The 21,202-nt window shown below is 45.5% G+C and overlaps 1 protein-coding gene across 7 annotated transcripts in view; it reads left to right on the top strand.

Moving 5' to 3' along the window:
• Positions 1 to 2,301: 2,301 nt before the first annotated feature.
• SNTN (sentan, cilia apical structure protein) overlaps positions 2,302 to 21,202 on the top strand; it is a 33,491-nt gene continuing 14,590 nt past the window's right edge. Inside the window, exons 1-5 of one of the 7 annotated variants that reach the window (XR_006593837.1) lie at positions 2,316 to 2,762; positions 5,108 to 5,315; positions 5,407 to 5,501; positions 11,445 to 11,511; positions 18,133 to 19,981. Coding sequence is in view for 4 of the 7 variants with exons in the window: in XM_003982395.2 (XP_003982444.1) it covers positions 21,050 to 21,159 (110 nt within the window). In the remaining 3 variants the exon portion in view is untranslated. Of the gene's footprint in view, positions 2,763 to 5,107; positions 5,316 to 5,406; positions 5,502 to 11,444; positions 11,512 to 12,611; positions 14,381 to 18,132; positions 19,982 to 20,227; positions 21,160 to 21,202 lie in introns of those variants that run through there. The other 6 variants (XR_006593838.1, XM_045051801.1, XM_045051800.1 and 3 more) reach the window with 6 other exon arrangements.

Raw genomic sequence — 21,202 nt, forward strand, 5'->3', positions numbered from 1 at the left:
AATGCAAACTCAACAGGCTTTCTTACTTAAAACGTTTTCCCTTCTTTTCTGTGAATTGACATTTCTTTCTCCTGGATATTTTCTCCTTTGGTCTCTTCTGACAGTTGAGTCTATTCTGATTGATCCCCACTGTCACATTACTTCTAGAATTTGTACATTCTCTCTATAGCTTACACATCGCCCCAAGCATCGTTGCCCTTTTTACAAGTCCTTTGTTAATCTTTCTCTCTCAGAGCTCCTAGACCCTCTTAAAATTTCACATTTATTAATGATATATGGTTCCATGGAACTTAGCGTGGAGCCACATGCCTTCATGAGGAGTGCATTTTTCAATACAGACAATTGCTCAGAGGGGACCTGAAGCCCAGATCTATGTCGTGGGAGCTGAGACCTAGGTAGCATCTTCATTGGTTTTATCAAAATGCAAATTGATCCTGTAAATCCTAGCAGCAGAGTGTAAACATGGTCTTGTAGTAGACCTGCATTCAAATCTGGATTCCATCATTGGGAGCAGCCTGTGTGATCCTGTAAAAGTGCCTCAATCTCTCACTGAGAGATTGAGTCTCTGAGCCCCAGACTCCTCATCCACATAATGGGAGAGCCTGGTCTCTGCCTCTGACTGCTGAACCTAATTACCACAAACTTGGTGGCTCAACACAAATTTATTATCTTAAAGGTCTGTAGGATAGAAATCCAACATAGATCTCACTGGGCTAAAATCAAGGAGTTGGCAGAGATGTTCCCTTCTGGAGCCTCTAGGGGAGAATCCATTTTCTTGTCTTTTCCATCTTTTAAACGCCACCTACGTTCCATGGCTCCTGGCCCTTTTATTCCATCCTCAAAGCCAACAACAGCAGGTCATGGGGCATCGCGCCGACCTCCTCTTTTGTCTCTCTTCCACTTTTAAGAATCTTTGTGATTTCTTCCATCTCTCTTCCACTTTTAAGAATCTTTGTGATTTCTTCCAGCCAATCTGGATAAACCAGAAAAATCTCCTGACTTTAAGGTCAACTGATTAGCAACCTTGTTTTCGTCGGCAACCTTTGCCATGTAACCTAAGGTATCCATAGTTTCCTAGGATTAGGGTATCTGCAGGCTCTGGGCATTTGGGGGTGAGGGACATTATTCTGCCTACCGTACTATCCCCCTATTAGGTAAATCACTTTCCTAGCAGATTTGCCTCGTCAGAGTGCTCAGTAGCTGATAACAATAATAAAATGGAGAGTTGTTTCAATCACTAGCATTAACTTTTCTGTGAGAAAATGCCCAGCCTGTAACACGAATGTGTGGCAACTGATGGGTTTTCAGTGTTCTTATTTGAGACACCAGCTTTGACAATCCCCTAGTCAGGTGGCCAATGTTTATGACATTCCTTGCTGAAGTGCTCTAGTAAATTAAAATACAGTGTTTACTGATGGGATCCTGGAGGTTTCAAACATCCCTTCAGTCCAACACGTGGCTGGAGGAACAGCTGGGGAAACACAGTTCTTCCCTCAATGTCCTTATAGTCCAACGGGAGAGATTACAGATTATCTGAACTTGTGTTATGTATTCATTTATTTATTTGTCCTTCATCTGTCTCCCACTTGAATATAAATTCCATGAAGGGCTGGGACTTTACTAAAACGTACACACCTGTATTCTCAGCACCTGGCAGAATGCCTGGAATATACCAGGTACTTGATAAATATATGAACAAAGTCAATGCAATACGTTATACACGCTATTGTGTTTTTCATAAAATTTGCAAACTAGGCGATGTAACATTTTTGACAACCAGAGAGAGGAAAAAGAAACCTCTCTCCTCTAAAAAGCTTCCAATATATTTACAAACAGCTCACCGTGTGCCCACACAGAAAGCTCCCTGCCCTGCAGGGCCTGCAGATCTTGGACCTCACTGGCTCCTCTCAGTGTACTCTTTCTTACCCTTACCACCCTGGTTGGCAAACCTCACTCCCCAGGTCACGATACAGTAGTCACCTGAAACCCATACCTGCGCATCATGTTAAGGACTGTCCATCGTACCCACCCTCCCCCGGTACACCCCCCAGACCCCCAATAAGGAATAAATAAGCTAATTCCATTTTAGGGGCAGTGAAAGATCTGGTGAATTTGTGACTGTGGGGAAACAGGTTCTACTTACGTAAGTGGGTTAGAACGGGATCACGAGTAACTTGTTACATCACCTGCAGGAAATTACCTTCCATCTGACGCCAGTATACTGTTGTGCCTTGATCACAAACTCCACTTGCCCCCCAGACCCTTTGCTTCTTACACACACAAGTTAACGATTACTGTCTGATTGTGTTCTCCACATTCACGTGTGTAAGATCTTGTTTTCTTCCCGTTCACCACGTGGGTAATATCTTGTGAGCTCAATAAATACGGGGACGAAAGGCCTGTTGGGGCTTTTGTCTCCTCCTAAACACTAGCCTCTCGTATTCAATTCTGTGCCTGCTCTCTTGCTCGACTAAGCGAGAACTCCAGACTCCTACTCTGCAACACGTGATCACTGTGCAAGAGCTTTGCCCGATCTTATAAAAAAGGAGAGATAAAAACAGTGAGGGAGGCAAACCATCGGAGAGTCTTAAATACAGAGAGGGCTGCTGAGTGGGGGCGGGTGGGAGCGGTAGATGGGTGAGGGGCATTAAGAAAGACTTTGGGGATAAGCACTAGGTTCTACTCGTAAAGCCAAGACTACACCGTATGTTAACCTAAAAAAGAAAAAGAGAAGTCAGTCTCCCAGGGTACCGGGGGCCCAGGTGTGTGTTAAACTTAGCACCTGCAAAACTAACCGTTTTCTATCTTTCCTTCAAGTCTGTTCCTCCTATGTTTCCAATCTCACTTAATCCTCAAATATTCCAAAAATCGGAGTAAGGAAGCCAGATGATGTAACCCATCAGAGATAAAGAATATCGTCATCTAATTCATTTCAACTCTAAGCCTTGGATGATCGTCATGAGATAGGGACTGTGTGCTTAAAGTCGAGCTTATGCGTTGCTGGTTTCTTGTGGAATCCAGTTTTCTGGGTCTCCTCTCGGCCGTCCCTGGGCATTCTTAACTGGTCTCCACAGGCTCACCCAACGCTTGGAGGCTAAGGCTAGTCCCCAGCCCAGCACTAGGGACCACCATGGAGCAACAGAGCTCCATCTGCTCTGCTCCGGTGTGGAAGGAGATTCAGGACCAAGCCCTGAAGACAGACCGTGTGATAGGCTTGGCTCCCCTGAGCATTCACAACAGATCCGGAGGAGCCCCCCAGGCCCAGGCTGCTCCCACAACCTAACACACGTCATGAAGCAGAGACCACGTTTTCACAAACAGAATGTGCCAGGATCCAAGGAAGCGTCCTTGTCTGGGACAGCAGAGAGGTTCTTAACCACCACAACCGACCATTTAGACCAGAGGCCAAATAGAAACAGCAGATCCAAGCCTCCCACCTCCCCCTCACCCAGCCCTCGGCCTTGTGTTTCTAAAAATGACACCACAGCTTTTAGCAAATGCCTAGGCGAAGACCACGCCAAAGGTAATGTGTCGCAGGAGGCACATGACTGAAGTAAGCCGATCCACGAAGAAGGATCCCAGAGACATGAGAGTTGTAAGCAAGCAGGGCTGAGCCTCACCAGGCTTGACTCAGAAAATGACCTTTTTCTGAGGAGCAGAAACTAGCCGGGGAAAGAAAAGATCGGGAGGGAGAGAGTCAAGTGCGGCAGACTTACCCTTTAATATGCTTTCACTAAAGCCCTATCCTGACCCCCAGCCAGCACTCCACCATGGTATTCCTGACCCTTCTTCGTTCTATTCCTACAAAGGGGGAAATCAATTACTGTGAATTTTTAAACTGCCAATACTTGATTCTAATAGTCAGAATAAGGACTCTCACACTTTAAGGGGCATCAGTGTTTGAAAATGTACTTAAAAAATAAAACGGAAATAACCTTTTCTCTTGACCTAAAAATATGGTTTAATAGCCACCATCGTTTGATAATTGGCCTTACTTAATTGAGCTCTGCTCAAACAGAAAAAAAAAACAAAAACTTAAGTGTAGATATTGATACCAGTGGAGGACTTTTAAAAAGTGTGATGGGGGAGGGGGGTGCCTGTGTGGCCCAGTTGTTTGGGTGGCTGACTTCGGCTCAGGTCATGATCTCACAGATCGTGAGTTCGAGCCCCGCGTCGGGCTCTGTGCTGACAGAGCCTGGAGCCTATTTCAGATTCTGTGTCTCCCCCTCTCTCTACCCCTCCCCTGCTCACGCTCTGTGTCTGTCTCTCAATAATAAACGTTAAAAAAAATTTTTTTAAGTGTGATGGGATAGGGGCGACTGGGTGGCTCAGTTAAGTGTCTGACTCTTGATTTCAGCTCAGGTCACGATCTCACGTTTCGCACAGTGCCTGCTTGGGATTCTCTCCCTCTCTGTTCCTCCCTTGTGAGTGCACATGCTCGGCTCTCTCTCTCAATATAGAAATAAACCTCAAAAAAAGGGGTGATGGGATAGAGGACCCCTGGAGGGGTGAGCGTTTATACAGAAGCTGCAGGTGATCACACATGGTCCAGCCACAGCACTGGGGTCCTGTCTCCATGGTGCAGGCACTCTGAACAGTAAATACATTTTGGATGTGCCCAGTGCATGCACATCAGTAAACTCAGTTTCACAAAACCAGTCTTACCTTCACCATAGGACACAGACCCTGTTTTTTTTTACTAGATTCAATTCTGTCCCATTCCATTGTACTTCTTCATGTGTTTTTTAATGCTGGTCTCCACTCTCCATGGATTCCCAAACACTGAGGGTCACTAATGGTTTGATCCAGATCATTGTGGATCATTTCTGCATGACCCAAAGTTTTGACATCAGATCAGAAGTGGGGGGCTTAATGGATAAGAGCAAAGCTTAGAACCTAGAAGATTCTTAGCCTGTTCTAACCAGTTCTCTCTGCCTTCACTCGTTTTTTTTTTTTTTTCTTCCAAAATGCCCTGTTGGGTCCAGTGAAGCCTTCGTTTATTGGGAAACAAGGAATGGGAATTATATTTCATTGCAATGACTTTAAAGGGGATGCCTGGGTTCCAGGAAAGAAGTTAAATCACTAAAAATCGATTTCTTTCTTCCAGTTTGGAGTTGCTTGTGAGGGACAAAGAATCCCACCAGGGGAAAGGGAAGGAGAGGCTGTTAACTGAACCAGCAAAGCCAGGCAAACAGACCCTCCCCTCAGGTATAAGAAATAGCAGCTCTCCTCCAATCAAGGACTTCCCAGGACTCCGGCCTCATTAATGCTCCTGAACCACAGCCAGCTGGGGACAAATGAGGGGAGCCCAGCAGGTGCTCTTAACGTTGGGTCTCCCTCCCTCCTTCGCTACATGGTTATTTGATTTGGCAACCCTTTCTTTATTTTCTCCTCCCTTTTTTGTAGAAAGGAATATAATCAGAGGTCTCCCACTTCTGAGCCTCCCGGGTTGTACCCCCAGATCTTTCATCTAGATCTTTCCAGAAATGGTCCATGAAGGTGTAAGTATACCTGTAATCCACTCATTCTACACAAGGCAGTAGTGCCTCCCAGAAGGGTGGGAGGGCAGAAAAGTCCTACCCCTTGTGTACAAAGCACAGAGAATACACTCCATAAACAGATATGCTGTATGTCCGTGATCTTAAATTCTCACTGGGAGGCCATTAGGAAAAAATGCCTAAAAAGCTTCCTTAGGGATGTTAATAAAACGCAGCTGAGAAGTGCTGATGTTGCCCCATTTGTGTACGTAAAGGGTAGAGCACCGTACTGGTGTACCCCGTTCTAGGAGGCAGCATGCGGTAGGGTGGACGCTTGTTCTTGGGTTTCAAACCGTGGTGTGAATCCTGGCTCCAACACTTCCTGGTGGTGGGAGTTGGCCACGTTTCTTAATGTGTGCCGCTTTAATCTCACCTAGAATGGGGGGTAATAGTGGTAGCAGCTATCTCCTAGAGTAACGGTGGGGAGTAATGAATTAACACACGTAAAGCACTCTGTAAGTGCTTGCTACATTGTGATTTTCCCACTTAATCACGTGTCTTAGAGGTTGTTCTATATTCTTAATGGCTGAACGGTATTCCTGTGTGTGGGCGTACCACAATTTATGTAGGTCAGAAGCAAGCAAATGATTAATCGCCCACAAGCCCAAATCCAGGAAGCCATCTGTTTTTGTTTTTATTGAGAGAACACACATGCAGGTGGGGAGGGGGGGGAGGCAGAGAGAGCGGGAGTGCGAGAATCCCAAGCAGGCTCTGCCCTGTCCGTGTGGAGTCTGGCGTGGCGCTCGAACTTCTAAACTGCGAGATCGTGACTTGAGCTGAAGTCAGAGGCTCAACCGGCTGAGCCACCCAGGTGCCCCAGCCACCTGTTTTGGTAAATCAAGTTTTATTGGCACACAGCCATGGCCATTCATTTGCATATGGCCTGTAGCTGCTTTCACACTGTAACAACAGAGACACCGAGGCGCACAAATCCTAAAATACTTATTATCTGATCCTTTATGCAAAAAGTTTGACCCCTAGTTCAGACAATCCCCTTCTAAAGGACACATAGACTGTCAGATCCACATTCTGCTACAACAAATATCAGAGCGATTGATATATTTTTTAATTACTTATTTTGAGAGAGCGCACGAGCAGGGGAGGGCAGAGAGAGAGAGACAGAGACAGAGAGAGAGGGAGAGAGACAGAATCCCAAGCAGGCTCCACAGTGTCAGCACAGAGCCTGAGGCGGAGCTCAAACTCATGAACCGCGAGATCATGACCTGAGCTGAATCAAGAGAGGCTTAACCGAATGAGCCACCCAGGCGCCCCAAAGCCATCAATATTCTTAAACGGACATCTTTAAGCACACTAGCAAACACATCTAAAAGATGAATTACCAGAAGTGGGGTTCTTGGATCAAAAACTATAATTTTCATAGATAATGCCAATTCCTTCCTTACAGGTTATATGAATGTACTCCCACCAGCAGTGTTCAAGAGCACCCCTTACTCCCTTAAAAAAAATCCTTAACAGTGAACAAATCTGGGGCACCTGGGTGGCTCAGTAGGTTAAGCTTCTGACTTTGGCTCAGGTCGTGACCTCACAGTTCCTGAGTTCTAGCACCGCCTTGGGCTTGCTTCGGATCCTCTGTCCCCCCCCCCCCCCCCCCCCCCCCCCCCGCCCTTCCCCCATTTGTGTGCATGCAGGCTCTCTCTCAAAAATAAAAACACATTTAAAAAATGCTTACAAAAAATAAAAGTGAACAAATCCAACATAGCTGGCAGATACGTGTCACGAGCTTTATCCTTGCAGCGACCCCAGTGAGCTAAGTTGCATTATTCCTGTTTCACAGATGAGGAAACAAAAGGCCCAGAGAGGTTAAATAAACTGGCAAGGATCAGAAGCATAGGGGTGCTGTGGTTAAGAAAACTGGCCTTGGTGTCAGACTACCTGAATTTGAACTATAACTTCACCGCAATTATTAGTTGTGTGACCCCGAGAATGTAATTTGACCCCTCTATGCCTCAGTTTCTTTTTTTAGTGAGAATAACTAAAGTACTCATCATCCGGTGCAATACTGGGAAATACACGAGGGCTTTGACGCTAATGGTATTAAGTGGTGAAGCCCCTGTTTGACCCCAGGTGTTTCTGAACTGGAATGGAAGCTCTTAAACACTTAATTAAGCTGTTTCCTTGGTGACAACGTATGATAACGAAGCGTTGTAAATTTGCCGGATAAACAGCTATTTTTGCCTTTCCTCATTCTTAGAGACTTAAAACGAGCAGCAACTCTATCCATTGCTGCAAACATGCAAGTACAGAACCATGGCCCCCGAGTCTGAGCATGTCTCCACTCGCTCAGCTACAATTGTTTGGAAATTCTGAAACACGAAACCATTCAGGCGTAAGGACTGCCAAGGAAACACGAGAACTATTTATCGTTCAAGTGTTTCAGATCATCCCCATCCGAAATAACACAGACAGTACCAAATTAGCTTTAGAAAGACACAGATAAAAGAGTTTTTTAAAAAATGTTTTGTGTCTACACTAAATATACTCCTTCGGTTCATTTTTCTGAACGGAGCTGGCTCTCCTCACTTAACAGCATCTCTGTCAACTCATCACCTAAAATCTGGTGCACCACTGTCCCATAGAAATTTCTACAGTGATAAAGACATTCAGTATCTGGGATGACCAATGTGATAGCCACTGGAGCCACACGTGGCTGTCAAGCACTTGAAATGTGACCAGTATGACTAACGGACTGAATTGTTACTTTTCTGTTAATTTCAGCTCACTTACATTGAAATTCAAGTAGCCACACCTGGCTAGTGGCCACTATATTGGGCAACGTGGCTCTAACGACCCCAGGTCTTGTGCATAATTTCAAGAGTTGAAGAAGAGCACTATGTGCCCAGTAAGGATTCCCTTAACACCTGGGAAACGAATTTCTGGACTCTGATGCCCCTCGAAGGGCTGGCGGGTGACCCGGTAGCTTAAGTCACTGAATTGAATCAGGCTGCAACTGTTGTGCATTGCCCACCTGAGGAGGCACAGAATGGAACCAAAGCGACTCTAGTCAGTAGTGCATAGGTCGCCAGCCATCGGCCCATAAGTCCCACCCAGCTCACCGAAGTGTTTCATTCGGCCCACACAGTGCTTTAGAACTTGAATTAATGGTCAACATCTAAAATTCAAAAGATGTTGCATTTCAGACTTTATCAGCAAATCCCAAAGTCCTGACAACATTTCTCCCTGTAGTAACTGGAGCTGTGATGATTCTGCTCCCTCTAGAGGGGACTTGCACTCTCCAGGTTGACAAAGTCCCCACCATTCCCTATTGTCTTCCCTCTGTCTCCCTTCGCTCATTTACCCAATGCCTGTCTGGCCCCAGGAGCCATGTGAGCTTGTGACGGCTACTCTAGGGCTTTGATCCGTCTCTGGCCATCTCCCTGGGACTTTCCCATGTGCACGTGCATGCACGTGTACGTGCACACACACACACACACACAGTTTATCCATGTGCCTCACACTAATCACACCTTGTACTTCTGTACCTCTGTGCCTTTGCAAATACTATTCTTCTTACTTGGAAGGCCTTCCCCTGTCTGGTTAACCCTGGCTCCTCTTTTGAAATCCAGCCAAAAGAATACTTCCTCCACAAAGCCGCCTGGATTTCGCCAGGCAGAGCAGGGCTTCTTGTCCTCTTCAGCGAACTTTGTACATTCTGCACACTGCTGTCATCATTGATTTCCCTCCGTCCTCCACTCCACACAAGCATTTCCTGAAGGGAAAGACTAGCGTCTTACCTTAGCATCTCTGAACCCTAGCACAGGTGAATAAATTCTGAATGAATGAATGAATTCTGGAAACTGAATCTCTAGCCCAGGCTTCCTACAGGGACCAGGAGAAACCACCAAGAGTTTTCTAACCCGCTGCCTACTGGACTTTTTTTTAAATGTTTATTTATTTTTGAGAGACAGAGTGTGAGTGGGGGAGGGGCAGAGAGAGAGAAGGAGACACAGAATCTGAAGCGGGCTCCAAGCGGCCAGCTGTCAGCCCAGAGCCCAACGTGGGGCCTGAACTCCTGGACCATGAAATCATGATCTGAGCAGAAGTCAGATGCTTAACCAACTGAGTCACCCAGGCGCCCCAGCTGGACTTTGATGATCAAAGTCCCTAAGGCCTTCTAGCCTCCACTTGCCTACCCTCCCCTTTCACCTCCCCATCTTCTCACCAAGCCTGTTACACCTGCTGTTTTCTCTGACTCTAGAAATCACAGAGAACCTACAACCATCCCACGGTTACTTAAGCTAATGACCTGGGAGTCTTTTGAGCCCCTTCTTCGGGAGGGACATAAAATTTGTCCCCTTTTGTTCCCCACTCTCCCACCGTCCCTGGTACAAATGCCTCATTTCTGATCTTTACCATAGGTCAACAGTGGTAACAGTCTCCAACCTAACTCCCCACCTGTTTTCACACCACCCTGATCTATTCCTCCCCATAATCAATTCCTCACTGTCTAACTCCTCTGAAACATTTCCACAACTCCCCATAACCTTTCCACCAAGCATGATGGTTTCTTGGTCACTGTGCTCCAGCCCCAACAGCTTCCTTTCCGCACCTCAAAACATTACATATGCTGTTTCCTCTGCTCGGAAGGCTCTTCCCGCAGCACTTCCCATGGCTGACTCTCATTGTTTAGGACTCAGCTCAAATATCATCCTAGAAGCCATCCCTGGTTCTCTCAACTTAATTTCCCCCACCTAAGGGCGCTTGGGTGGCTCGTTCAGTTAAACTTCCAACTTCGGCTCAGGTCATGATCTCACGGTCCGTGAGTTTGGGCCCCGCATCGGTTCTGTGCCAACAGCTCAGAGCCTGGAGCCCGTTTCAGATTCTGTCTCCATCTCTCTTTTCCCCTCCCCGCTCACACTCTGGGTCTTTCTCAAAAATAAACATTAAAAAGGTAAAAAAAAAAAAAAAAATTGCCCCTACCTAAACGGTCACCCCATGCTACTCCATAATGATGTATCAGATTCCCTTATTGAAATCAGTAACTTTCATGCTTGTTCATTCTGTGTCTCTCCCCCTAAAATGTAAGCAGCTTGAGGTTGGAGACTCTATCTGCAACCCCAAGCCCTATACAGTGACCTCCTACAGCCCCCAAACCCTGCAGAGTGACCTCCTATAGCCCCAAACCCTGCACAGGGATCTTGTACAGCCCTAAACCCTACACACTTGCCTGGTACACAGTTGGCACCCGGCCTGTGTTGGTTATTGAATGTCAAACGATGAGTAACTCTGTGAATGAATGATGGACAGATGAATGGATGAATGGATGGATGGACAGACATATACAAAAAGCAAGCATCTATTCTAACTCCTGCAAGTTTGAAGATATCGGTCCAAAATGTGTTCCAGTGCATTCTTTCCAAAAGCAACGCTTGTTTCAAATTAGATATTTGGAAAGAAGAACTCTCAGAGTGTATAAGGAGATAGGAATGTTCCCTGATCAGTGGTGTCAATGATAATTAGGTGGAGGTAACTAAGGTAGCTGCTAACTCTTATTTGGATGTAATTTCAGGTACTCTGTGCTCCCTGAAACCTACAAAGGGTTTACAGACTTAAAATTGGTTAGTGGGATTTGCTCAAGCAGACTTGCTATGTAACAATTTATCATCGTGACAGGTGCTGAGGAGTTCAAGGCAACGTGCTGATGCCTGCTTTCCTAAGTCAGAGCGGAGGAGAAAACATATTTTGTTAGGGAAATTAGAATCCTCCAAATAGCTTCTTCAGTGTATTAATATCTCTGCTGGACTCAAGATTGGATATTTCTGTTTACAACTTCGTTATCTTTATTTGTATCCGTCCAATTTCAAACATGCCACTAGGAGATATATTGCCAGCTGTTTTACATTTTAAAAGTGCAATTGTATCAACACAATATTTTTTTTAAACCCACAGGCACCTTATGGTGAGAATGCGACCCAAAATAGAATAAAACAAAAGCACCAGAAAATGCATAGATCTTGTGAGTATTCTGGGTATCCAAGTCTTCCAGGTTAAATCACACTCCCTCCAACACAGAAGCACCAGTGGAGATTTATATCCCATTCTATTTGACTTCCTCACGGCAGATTAGTCTCAAACTCTGACAGCAGCATACAAAACGCTTCCACTGGGTTTGAAAAGTATGTGCTGGAGACCTAAACTGAGAAAAATAAAGATCTGAGTGAAGGCTGCACACTCCAGTTCCCTGGGGGAAGGCAGGAGTACGTAAGAGCGGACCAAACACAGCAGCGAGGAAAGGACTAATCACCGGGTCAGAGGGGGGGGACAGCCAAGAACTCCACCAGGACAATAGGGAAGGCTCACAACACTCCCAATTATCGAGCTAAGCAATGCTATGACCTCTTCGACTTTCAGAAGCACAGAAAGTGGCTCATTAGAACTCAGCAGGCGCACGGCTCTGAAAGGTGCACGGTATAGACAGGGAGGGAAACATCAACCTGTCTGTCGTGTGTCCACGGGATCCCTGGTTTTACAGCTAGGGATTTATGTCTCCATGTATTCTGTGCCTGGTCCCCTAAAAGACTTAAAACAATCCTGCTTCTATATGAAAAGCATGCATAAGATTTTCTTGAGGGGGAAAAAAAAATTCAGGTTTTACAACTCATTCAGATTAAGATGGTTATAACTGGGGGAAGAAAGCACTGATCAGATGGGGCACAGGAGTAAGAAAGAGGTTTTTTACTATAGGCCTTTTATATGTTTGGTTTAAAGCCTGGGAATATATGATCTATTCAAAAATAAATTAAAAGTACATAGTTAACCGCTCTCTGGCGACTTTGAAAGCAAGCCTTTTCCCCACATAAGCTACCATTTGGGGAAAATGCAAGCGAGCACTTCCTTGCCAGGGTGAACAATTCCTTCAGTCTGTCAGCCAGACCTCTTTAAGCAGATTTTGTGGCGCTGAGCTGTCTCGCCTGATTTCTTCACCCTGTGGGTATTAAAATCCTAAATTAAGAAGCCATGGATTAACCAAAGACTTCCAGACCCTCTTAGTGAGTAGTGGATTACTAACAATAACAAAGCCTAAAATCTTGTTTAATTTTCCATGTTAATTGACAGGATAATAGGGGTCGATTCCACACGTATGCGTGTGTCAGCTCCGTCACTGCAATTATAGGGCATGTTTTATGTATGAGAGGCCCTGGATTGTTCTAGTGATCATCAGAACCAGTCCCTCCCTCTCAAATGAGCAGCCGAAAAGTCTGCATAATGAGAGTCGCCAGTGGAAAATGGAAGGTTCTCGCTTTTTTCCCCATTACACTGTAAGAGGCTGTAAGCCCAGACCAATCAAATGTCCAGCGTTCTTATTCAGAAATTTAATGCCTGCTACATCGGACAGGCTGTAAAATGGTTTCGGCCATCTGCTGGCAACTTCGCTGGGTGGGCCCATGACAAAGCTACAGTCATTCCAAGTGTTTTTGCGGATGCCCAACTGAAGAGAGAAAAAAGGTCTGGCAAGAGACCCTCTGCATTGTCAGTAGCTTTGGGCCCTGTGCCTGCTGGCTTCTGGAAAACAAATCCGAAAGAATTGTTTCATTAAAAAACAGATAAACAAGTAAAGATGTCGCGTGAAACACATAACATGAAAGGATCAAATTCTGCCTGAATCTCTACCCGACTGTGGGAGTGCGCTGGCTGTCAGCACAGGGTTTTAATAGCAAGGGCCCATTATAAAGGCAAGACATCCCAGTGCACACTATTATGAGATCACAACAGCGGGGGCAGGCAGAAAGAGGGCGGCAGAATGTAGATATAAAACTTATTAGAGAAAGAGAGAGAAATAACAAACAAACAAATAAATGCCTGGCTACACGGTCTGAGGGCAATGAGTAGGAACAGGGATGCAGTGAAGTTCCACAAATGGGGTAGTGGCAAAGAAGTATGGGGACGTCGTATAAACCGTATGCCATCAGATCAGAAAATAGACTCTTGAGCAAAGCACTGAGCTCTCTGGGCATGTTCACGAACATACAGCAAGTATTTAAACAAGCCAATGTTGTCAACATTGCAGAGGAACTTTGCTTCCGGAAAGATGGAAATGTACCTATTTTCCCTAATCCTCCTGCTGAGTACAACTAAAAAGCCTGGACATGATACATAAGACAAACGCAAGTGTAAATGCTGGAGAAAAGAAAACAGATCTTCAAGGGGCCTCGGAACTCGGACAACAGGACAGTGGGTTCCCTAGGGTTTCCTTTTGTCTCATGTATTCCAGACTGGATGAGGGGGAAAGCGATCACCTACCCAAAACACCAAAGGGCACAAAGGGAAAAACCCCTAACAAAAGCCTGTTCTCTCTAGTCGAAGGGACAGGAAAGAGACAGCCTAGCAAAACAGAAAACTTGTAGACAATAACTGCTCTGCTTCAGCTAAACACCATTACACATGACTGTGCCCCACCCACACCCACACCCACACCCACACCCACACTGGCAAAGGTCAAGTGATGGGTCCAGACTTCCACCCTCTTCAGGCTGTAGTAAGTAGCCCCAAACACTCCATCAAGGTGGCGGCAGAGAAGATTGGGAAGGCGGCCAGGACCTCCATCCTCCAGGGCTGATAATGAGTCCTCTTGTCTGCCATGGTGTCAGCTGAGACCACGTGGGGAACTGGATGTCTACCCCCACCTGGTAGTAATAAAACGTCCTTTCCCCCCACCGCTAAGCAAATTTGTTGCCTGCTGATCTATCCAAAAAATATGGCTAAAAGAAGTTCTCTAAACATAATGTATTCTATATTTTCTCTCTTTATCTTGTTTATCGTGTGTCTCCCTTCTAGAATGTATGCTGTAGGAGGGCAGGGCTCTTTGTCAGTTTTGTTTTATGATTGTATCCTCATTGATTTTAATAGCCTCAGACTCATAGTGAGCGCTCCATAAATGTGTTTAGGAGATGAATTGCAAGCTTATTTCTCTATGTGTAAAGTTGAGTTACTGATACTTCTATTCCCTATTAATAGGATTAAAGGAGAAAACACAATGTTCCTAAGGTATATAAAGAATTCCTACAATTAGACAACAACAATTTTTTTTTAATGAGCAGAGGACTGCGATAGACATTTCTCCAAAGAAGATAAACAAATGATCAGTAGACACGTGAAAATATGCTCACTATCATTAATCATTAGGGAAATGCAAATCAAAATCACAATGCAATTCTATCTCATTAGAGTGGCTGCTACCACAAAAAGAAAGAAACGAAAAATTAGCATTGGCAAGGCTGTGGAGAAATAGAAACCCTTGTGCACTCTTGGTGGGAAGGTAAAATGGTACAGCTGCTGTGGAAAAGAGTGTGGCAGGTCCTCAAAAAATTAAAAATTGAATTTTGGAGCTTATGCTAATTCTATTTCTGGGTATTTACCCAAGTGAATTGAAAGCAAGGACTCAAACAGATATTTGCACACCCATATTCACAGCAGCATTGTTCACAAGAGCCAAAAAGTACAAGCAACCCAAGTGTCCACCAGTGGATGAAGGAACAAACAAAGCATGGCATATAGATACACCGGGGAGGGGGAAATGGACAATTTTGTGTTAATGGGCACAGAGCTTCCGTGTGCAAGATGAAAAGAGTCCTGGTGATGGGTGGGGGTGATGCTTGTGCAAGAAAAGAATGTGAATATACCTCCCATCACTCAACTGTACACTTAAAAATGTTTAAGGGGTACATTTTACGTTATGTGTATTTTGCCATATTTTTAGAAAAGTACACAAAAACACAACTCGCATAATATCAACAACATAGTAGAGACTCGATGGGTGGAGATTATAGAGGTGGAGTATAAAATTTCTATCAGGACAACCTTGTGTTCTTGCCTAGAATTACAGGCTAACAAAAGAGGACTTAGCCATGTATGTAGGTCTCGTTGTCCTTGACACCAGCTCCCCACTTTAGCAAGATCAATCAGGAAAAAGGGGAATGCCAGGGAAAGGCCAGTGCCAGTGGCTGCCGTAACACTACCATCCAAAAGTTAGAACGCTATTGCCTGGCTACATACATAAGATCGTGTCTCAGCAGGAAAGAAAGGAAGTGTCGGGTTTCCTTATACTGCAGGACAAGAGCAGAGCTGGCTATAAAATAACAGAATTAGATTAGGCCTTGAGAAAAAAAAAATCAATACAAGTTATCCCAATGCCCAGAGCCCATCGTTCCAGTTTATTCAGCTGAATTTGTGGCAACAAAATTGAAGAAGAACTCCGTCAACTAAATTATTCCTATCCAGTTCCCATTGGAAAGGAAAGGATCATCTTTACTAATGGAATTAAAGACCTTATTGAGTTGGAGAAGGAACTTTCTAAGGCATATTCTTGCCTCGTGTAAGGGGTAACAGTGCTCAAAGACCAGATCAGGGCCCTGGTGGGTTGATGAGTCGGGCAATTGCCTTCCCTTGGCTGTGGCAACACAGGAGCGCATGGTACAAGCAGTGTCTTCCCTGGTGGTGGTCTCAAACTGAGGTGATCCAAGCTTCCTCAACTTCGTTCTTCAAGTGAATTCATTTGGCCAAAGTTTTGATAAGCTTCATGAAGTAAAAAGTTTTTATGCAGGTATACACCTATGTGACCACCTTCCGAATCAAGAGGTCAAGCATTTTCATTATCCACAAAACTCCCCCCGTGCTGCCTCACAGTCACTGTCCCTTTGTAAGGGTAGCCACTATTTTCACTTCTATCGCCTGAAATTAGTTTTTGTTGTTCTTGAACTTGATATAAATGGAATCATACCGCGTAGATGCTCTCTTGTGTGTCTGGCTTCTTTATTCAACGTGTGGGTTTTGAAGTTTATACATGTTCTTGTGTATTTGAATTTTTTGTTATTGATGAGTAGTAGTTCAAAGAGGATAACCAAACAGCCAGTAAGCATGAAAAGGTTCTCAAAGTCCTCACTCATCAAGGAAATGCAAATTACAACCACACGTGATACCAGAATGAATAAAACTTAAAAAAGACTGGCCATGCCTCGTATTGGTGAGGATATCACAAAACCGGAATTCACATATTACTGGTGGAAATGGAAAATGCAATGATCCTTTTTGGAAAAGTATCTAGCAGTTTCTAAGAAAATGAAACCTAATTTATTCTATGACCCAACAACTCTATTCCTAGATCTATACCCAAGAGATAGGAGTGCACGTGTACACAAAAATACTTGTAGAAAAATTTTCATAGCAGCTTTTTTCATAATGACCCCAAAATGGAAACATCGCAAATATCCAGATACCTAACCTGTCCTATATTCAAATGAATCGTTTTGAGGTCCTACTGTGGGCGAAACACACCCTTCTTCCTTGTCCTCTCTTCCCTTACTGGGCATGACACCCTCTTCTCAGGGATTCTATTTCCTCCTCGGGTCCCCCTGAAAGCAGGGAGGGGGGCACTGGACACTCTGTACCTCCCAGGACCACGTATATGCCCAACTTTCCTTGGTGTATGTCCCATCCTAGATTCTGGGCCACACGGTAGTCCACAAATGTCCAATATCATAAACATTTCCTGAGTAGGATGCTAGACTCGGAGAGGAAGATACAAAGATTAAGATGTAGTCTCTGCTAAGCAGATGGTGGTTGAAAGTGTGATTCCTGGAGTCCGAAAGACCTGTTCTTGACTCCCAAACCCTATTGTGTGCTCTTGGACAAGCCCTGATCTCCTCTGTGTGAGGCATCCACACAATGCAAACGATAATAATCGTGCCACCAAAAGAGCTTTCTAAGAACTCCATGTGGAGGGCATAGGACAATGAGCCGCACTTAAGAGGTTTTAATTCAGTGCTATTGATGGTGATGATGACCAAAATCTAATGAGGAGAAAAGATACACCATAACTAATTACAAACACAAAAGGTCAGAGGTGTTAGAGGTAAAATGTGCTTTGGAGAATTAGAAGAGGCTAATTTGTGCCAGAAAAATTCTAGTACGGTTTCTCATAGGATTTAGAGAGAGCTAGATGTCAGCTTAGGAAACAAGGGCTGCAGCTCTAATTTTAATGATCAAATAGTGCAGTGAGAGGCAACATGATATAATAAAAAAAGCATTAGGCTTGAGCCCATACAGCCTTAGGCTTGAATCTAGGCTCACTCATTTATGAGCGGTAGGATTTTGAACAAGTCCTTTAACACCTCCAAGCTTCTGTTTCATCATTTGTAAATGATGACAACTCCTATTGTTGTTGAGCAGAAAAAGAAATCTCTATCAAATGCCTGGCACAACACCCGTTACTCAAAGCATACACGTTAACAAACACATGAACTGAGTGAGGGACTCAGGGTCCTCCCACCCAGTTCCTCTTGGGGGAACGTTGGTGGTTCTTTCCAAAAAAAAAAAACATCACGACCAACCTGGTGGCATTTGCCTATAGCCGTGATGTCATAAGAGACGTAGAAAATCTAGCAGTCCTTTCAGGCAGGAAAATGCACACCTACGTAAAAATTTAACATAATTCAAGAGACTGTAAGGCTCCCCAAAATGTGATTCACGGAGTTGCCGAGACTCCAGAGGCCCCAAATAACCTAGCACCAGAAAAAAAGGGTAAGCCAAACTGTCAAAGACCAGTCTCTTAGAACCTCACTCCCATTATCTGCTCTTTAAGATTGGCAGAATAAAAAGCAGGGCAGCGGACCGAGGTGGGAGAGCAAAGCCGGGAGCAAAACCCTCTTCTGTGACTACACTTCTCGCTCCCTTGAATAGTTTCACCGAACCCCAGCACCGTTACCACTGTGCCCACCGTCCGCTGCCTGCGCCCCCTGAGCCCACGTGCAAGAGCCCCCGTGTCATTCCCTTCGGGAAACGTCTTGTGCGCGGGTCAGCAAATGCACGAGGCATCGTTTGTGAAACCCCTGCTGACCCGCCACACCTTTCCTTCCCCCCAAACTGGTACCTACCTCGGTACGTTCCTGTGACACCCTCCTATTGCCAAAGGGCCAGATGGATTGAGGGACTTTTTGAAATGTTTTTTTTTTTTTTTTTTTCCGGACGGTTTGGCCCTGTGTGTAAATAGTACGTTTCATGATGTTACGAGATTATGGTTTCAGAAAAATAAGACATTCTCACCTGAACTGTCAGCAGATGCTGCCATGTCTTTCGGAGACCTGCCTTGTTGCTCCTCTTTCCTGTCCCCTCCCCTCCCCGCCTCTTCTTTTTCTTGTTCATCTGCATCATCATGCTGCTTCTTGCCCATTTGTTTGTCCCTCTCTTCTATTCCATCTGGGCCCTCCTCTATGCTCCTGGAGACTAATTCCTACAGACTCAGCCTCCCAGGCTCCCCGGCTTCCCGGGCTGGAGATCAGAGTGTAGGCTACTTCTTCCGCACCCCCTCCCTATGTTGCCTGATTTCTAGCCGTGGCTGCTTTCCTTCAACCACAGCGCTGTGAAGTGGCCCTTGCTCTAGGAATCCCGCTGTCACTGGGCTCCACCATGCAATTCCTCTCCTTGCCCCTTCAGGACTAAGGATGCCAACGGTCTCTTTACTGTTGCCAGGCTCTCGGTGCGTCACCACCCATGCTTAGTTTCCTAACTCCACCCGCTGGGTAATTCTTCCATGGGCGTCTCTTGGACCATCTGAGTTAGATTCCGTGTCCTGCCAGAACGCTGATGACACAGACCTCTCTAACGTCATCTCCGTGACCACGACTGGTCGGTTGCTCCTCACGTATCAGACACCGTGTTGGCCGCTTCGCCAACATTCACTCATTCTCCCTTCACGACAACCCTGTGAGGAAAGTATTCTTGTACAGCTGGCAAAGTGGACTTGGCAGTTTGAAAGACCTTGTTCATTCCAGACACCACTAGTAAGTGACAGAGTCAGAATTCCAACTCAGACCTTTTTACCGCGGAGCCTCTCTACGACCACTACCAACAGTCCCCCCATCCAGCCCGTGTCGGAATCATCGGGAATATGTGTTACAGGTCCAGGTTCTGGGAAACCTACCCAGAGCCCTCTGTGAGGAAACCAGCTGTCAGTTTGAACTTGGGCAGTGAGGCTGGCTTGAAGTATCCTCTAATCCAACGGAGATCATTGCACAGGCTAACTGACAACGTGCGGAGAGAGCTGGCATTAAAACTCTGACCGGCGTGGGCAACAGTAATGACCGAGGCCAAATTCTCCACCACCCTCCCACCTCCAGTTTAAATGAAAAATGCTAAGGGAATTAGAGTTAAGAGGTAGACAGAAGAGGGAAGAGAAAGCCCGTGAAGGGAAGCAAGCGATGAGAGAGTGACAATGGCCTTATGGACACAGTGACCCGTGACGCAGTAGTAAGATAGCAATGTCCTGGAGCCAACTTGCAGCCTGGACAATGACTGTTCTTAGCTTCTGTTGGGATCTGTCTGCTCTCCCCCATCAACTCGCCCGTGATCTAAATAATCATTGGTCACTTCTTCCTCGAACCAGACCTATTTGGCCGAGCTGACACAACCCCTGTGTTTTTTGTTCTTTGGGTTGTTTGTTTGTTTGTTTTTTTATTTAATTTTTTTTTCAACGTTTATTTATTTTTTGGGACAGAGAGAGACAGAGCATGAACGGGGGAAGGGCAGAGAGAGAGGGAGACACAGAATCAGAAACAGGCTCCAGGCTCTGAGCCATCAGCCCAGAGCCCGACGCGGGGCTCGAACTCACAGACCGCGAGATCGTGACCTAGCTGAAGTCGGACGCTTAGCCGACTGCGCCACCCAGGCGCCCCTGTTTGTTTGTTTTTTACAGAAAGAGCTCTAAGCTAACACAAGAGGAGTAGCCTTCCCACCGGTCTTCGTACATTTATACTGCCCACCTCTCTACGCTATTCTTCACATACAAGCTACAGTGATTTTTTTTCAAAAAGGAAATCTAACTTTATTACCCTCCTTGCTTAAAAACCACAAACGCTTTCCTGTCCTTGTGGCCTAGAGTGAAAATCTCCTACCGTGGCCTCCCAGCTCCTGCATGGTCTTAACCACCATGCCTTCTCTTCTTCCTCAGGCAGGGCCTCACTCCCCACCAGCCTCTCCGGTCCAGCCACACTGGCCTTTCCTTTAGTCCCTCCTGATCACCACACTCCCCGCTGCCCTGAGATTAGTACAGGCTATTCCTTCTGCCCACAATGCGGATCCTTTGACTTTTCATCTACTTAACTCCTACTCATCATCCAGCATCACCTCCCCTGGGACACCTCCCTGGTCTCTCTGGCTGATACCAATCTCCTCGCAACCTCTTGCATGGTAGTGTTCCCAGGTGTGACTTTTTTGCATGATCACTTGATTAATATGTCTTTCCCACTAAGCTGTCTGAGATCAGGTTCCATGTCTGGTTTTGTTCACTGTTGTGTCCCCAGCACCTTGTAGAGTGCCTGGCCTATCGTAGGCACTCAAACGTTTGTTGGATGCATGAATGGTTTAATGTTTACATACAATAACACCAGCAAAAGGCTCTTCTAAAAGTGCCTTATATAGTTGTCATGGAGTGAATGACAATAGTAACAGTGGGCAAGTGACTGTTGCTTAGGAAGGACCAACACACAACAGGCAAGCAGAGTATGTGTGGCTGTACGCACAGTACCCAGGACCAAGCCCTCCACTTGGAAGGGGACCCCAGTCTTTCTGCAGCCCCAACATCCACTTTAGCGCCTAGGAAAATGCCCAAAAGGTCAGTGACACGTGGCTCTCCTTTAATGAGTTTTATTTAAGCC

This window comes from Felis catus, chromosome A2 (genome assembly GCF_018350175.1).
Source record: "Felis catus isolate Fca126 chromosome A2, F.catus_Fca126_mat1.0, whole genome shotgun sequence".
Taxonomy (NCBI): Eukaryota; Metazoa; Chordata; class Mammalia; order Carnivora; family Felidae; genus Felis; species Felis catus.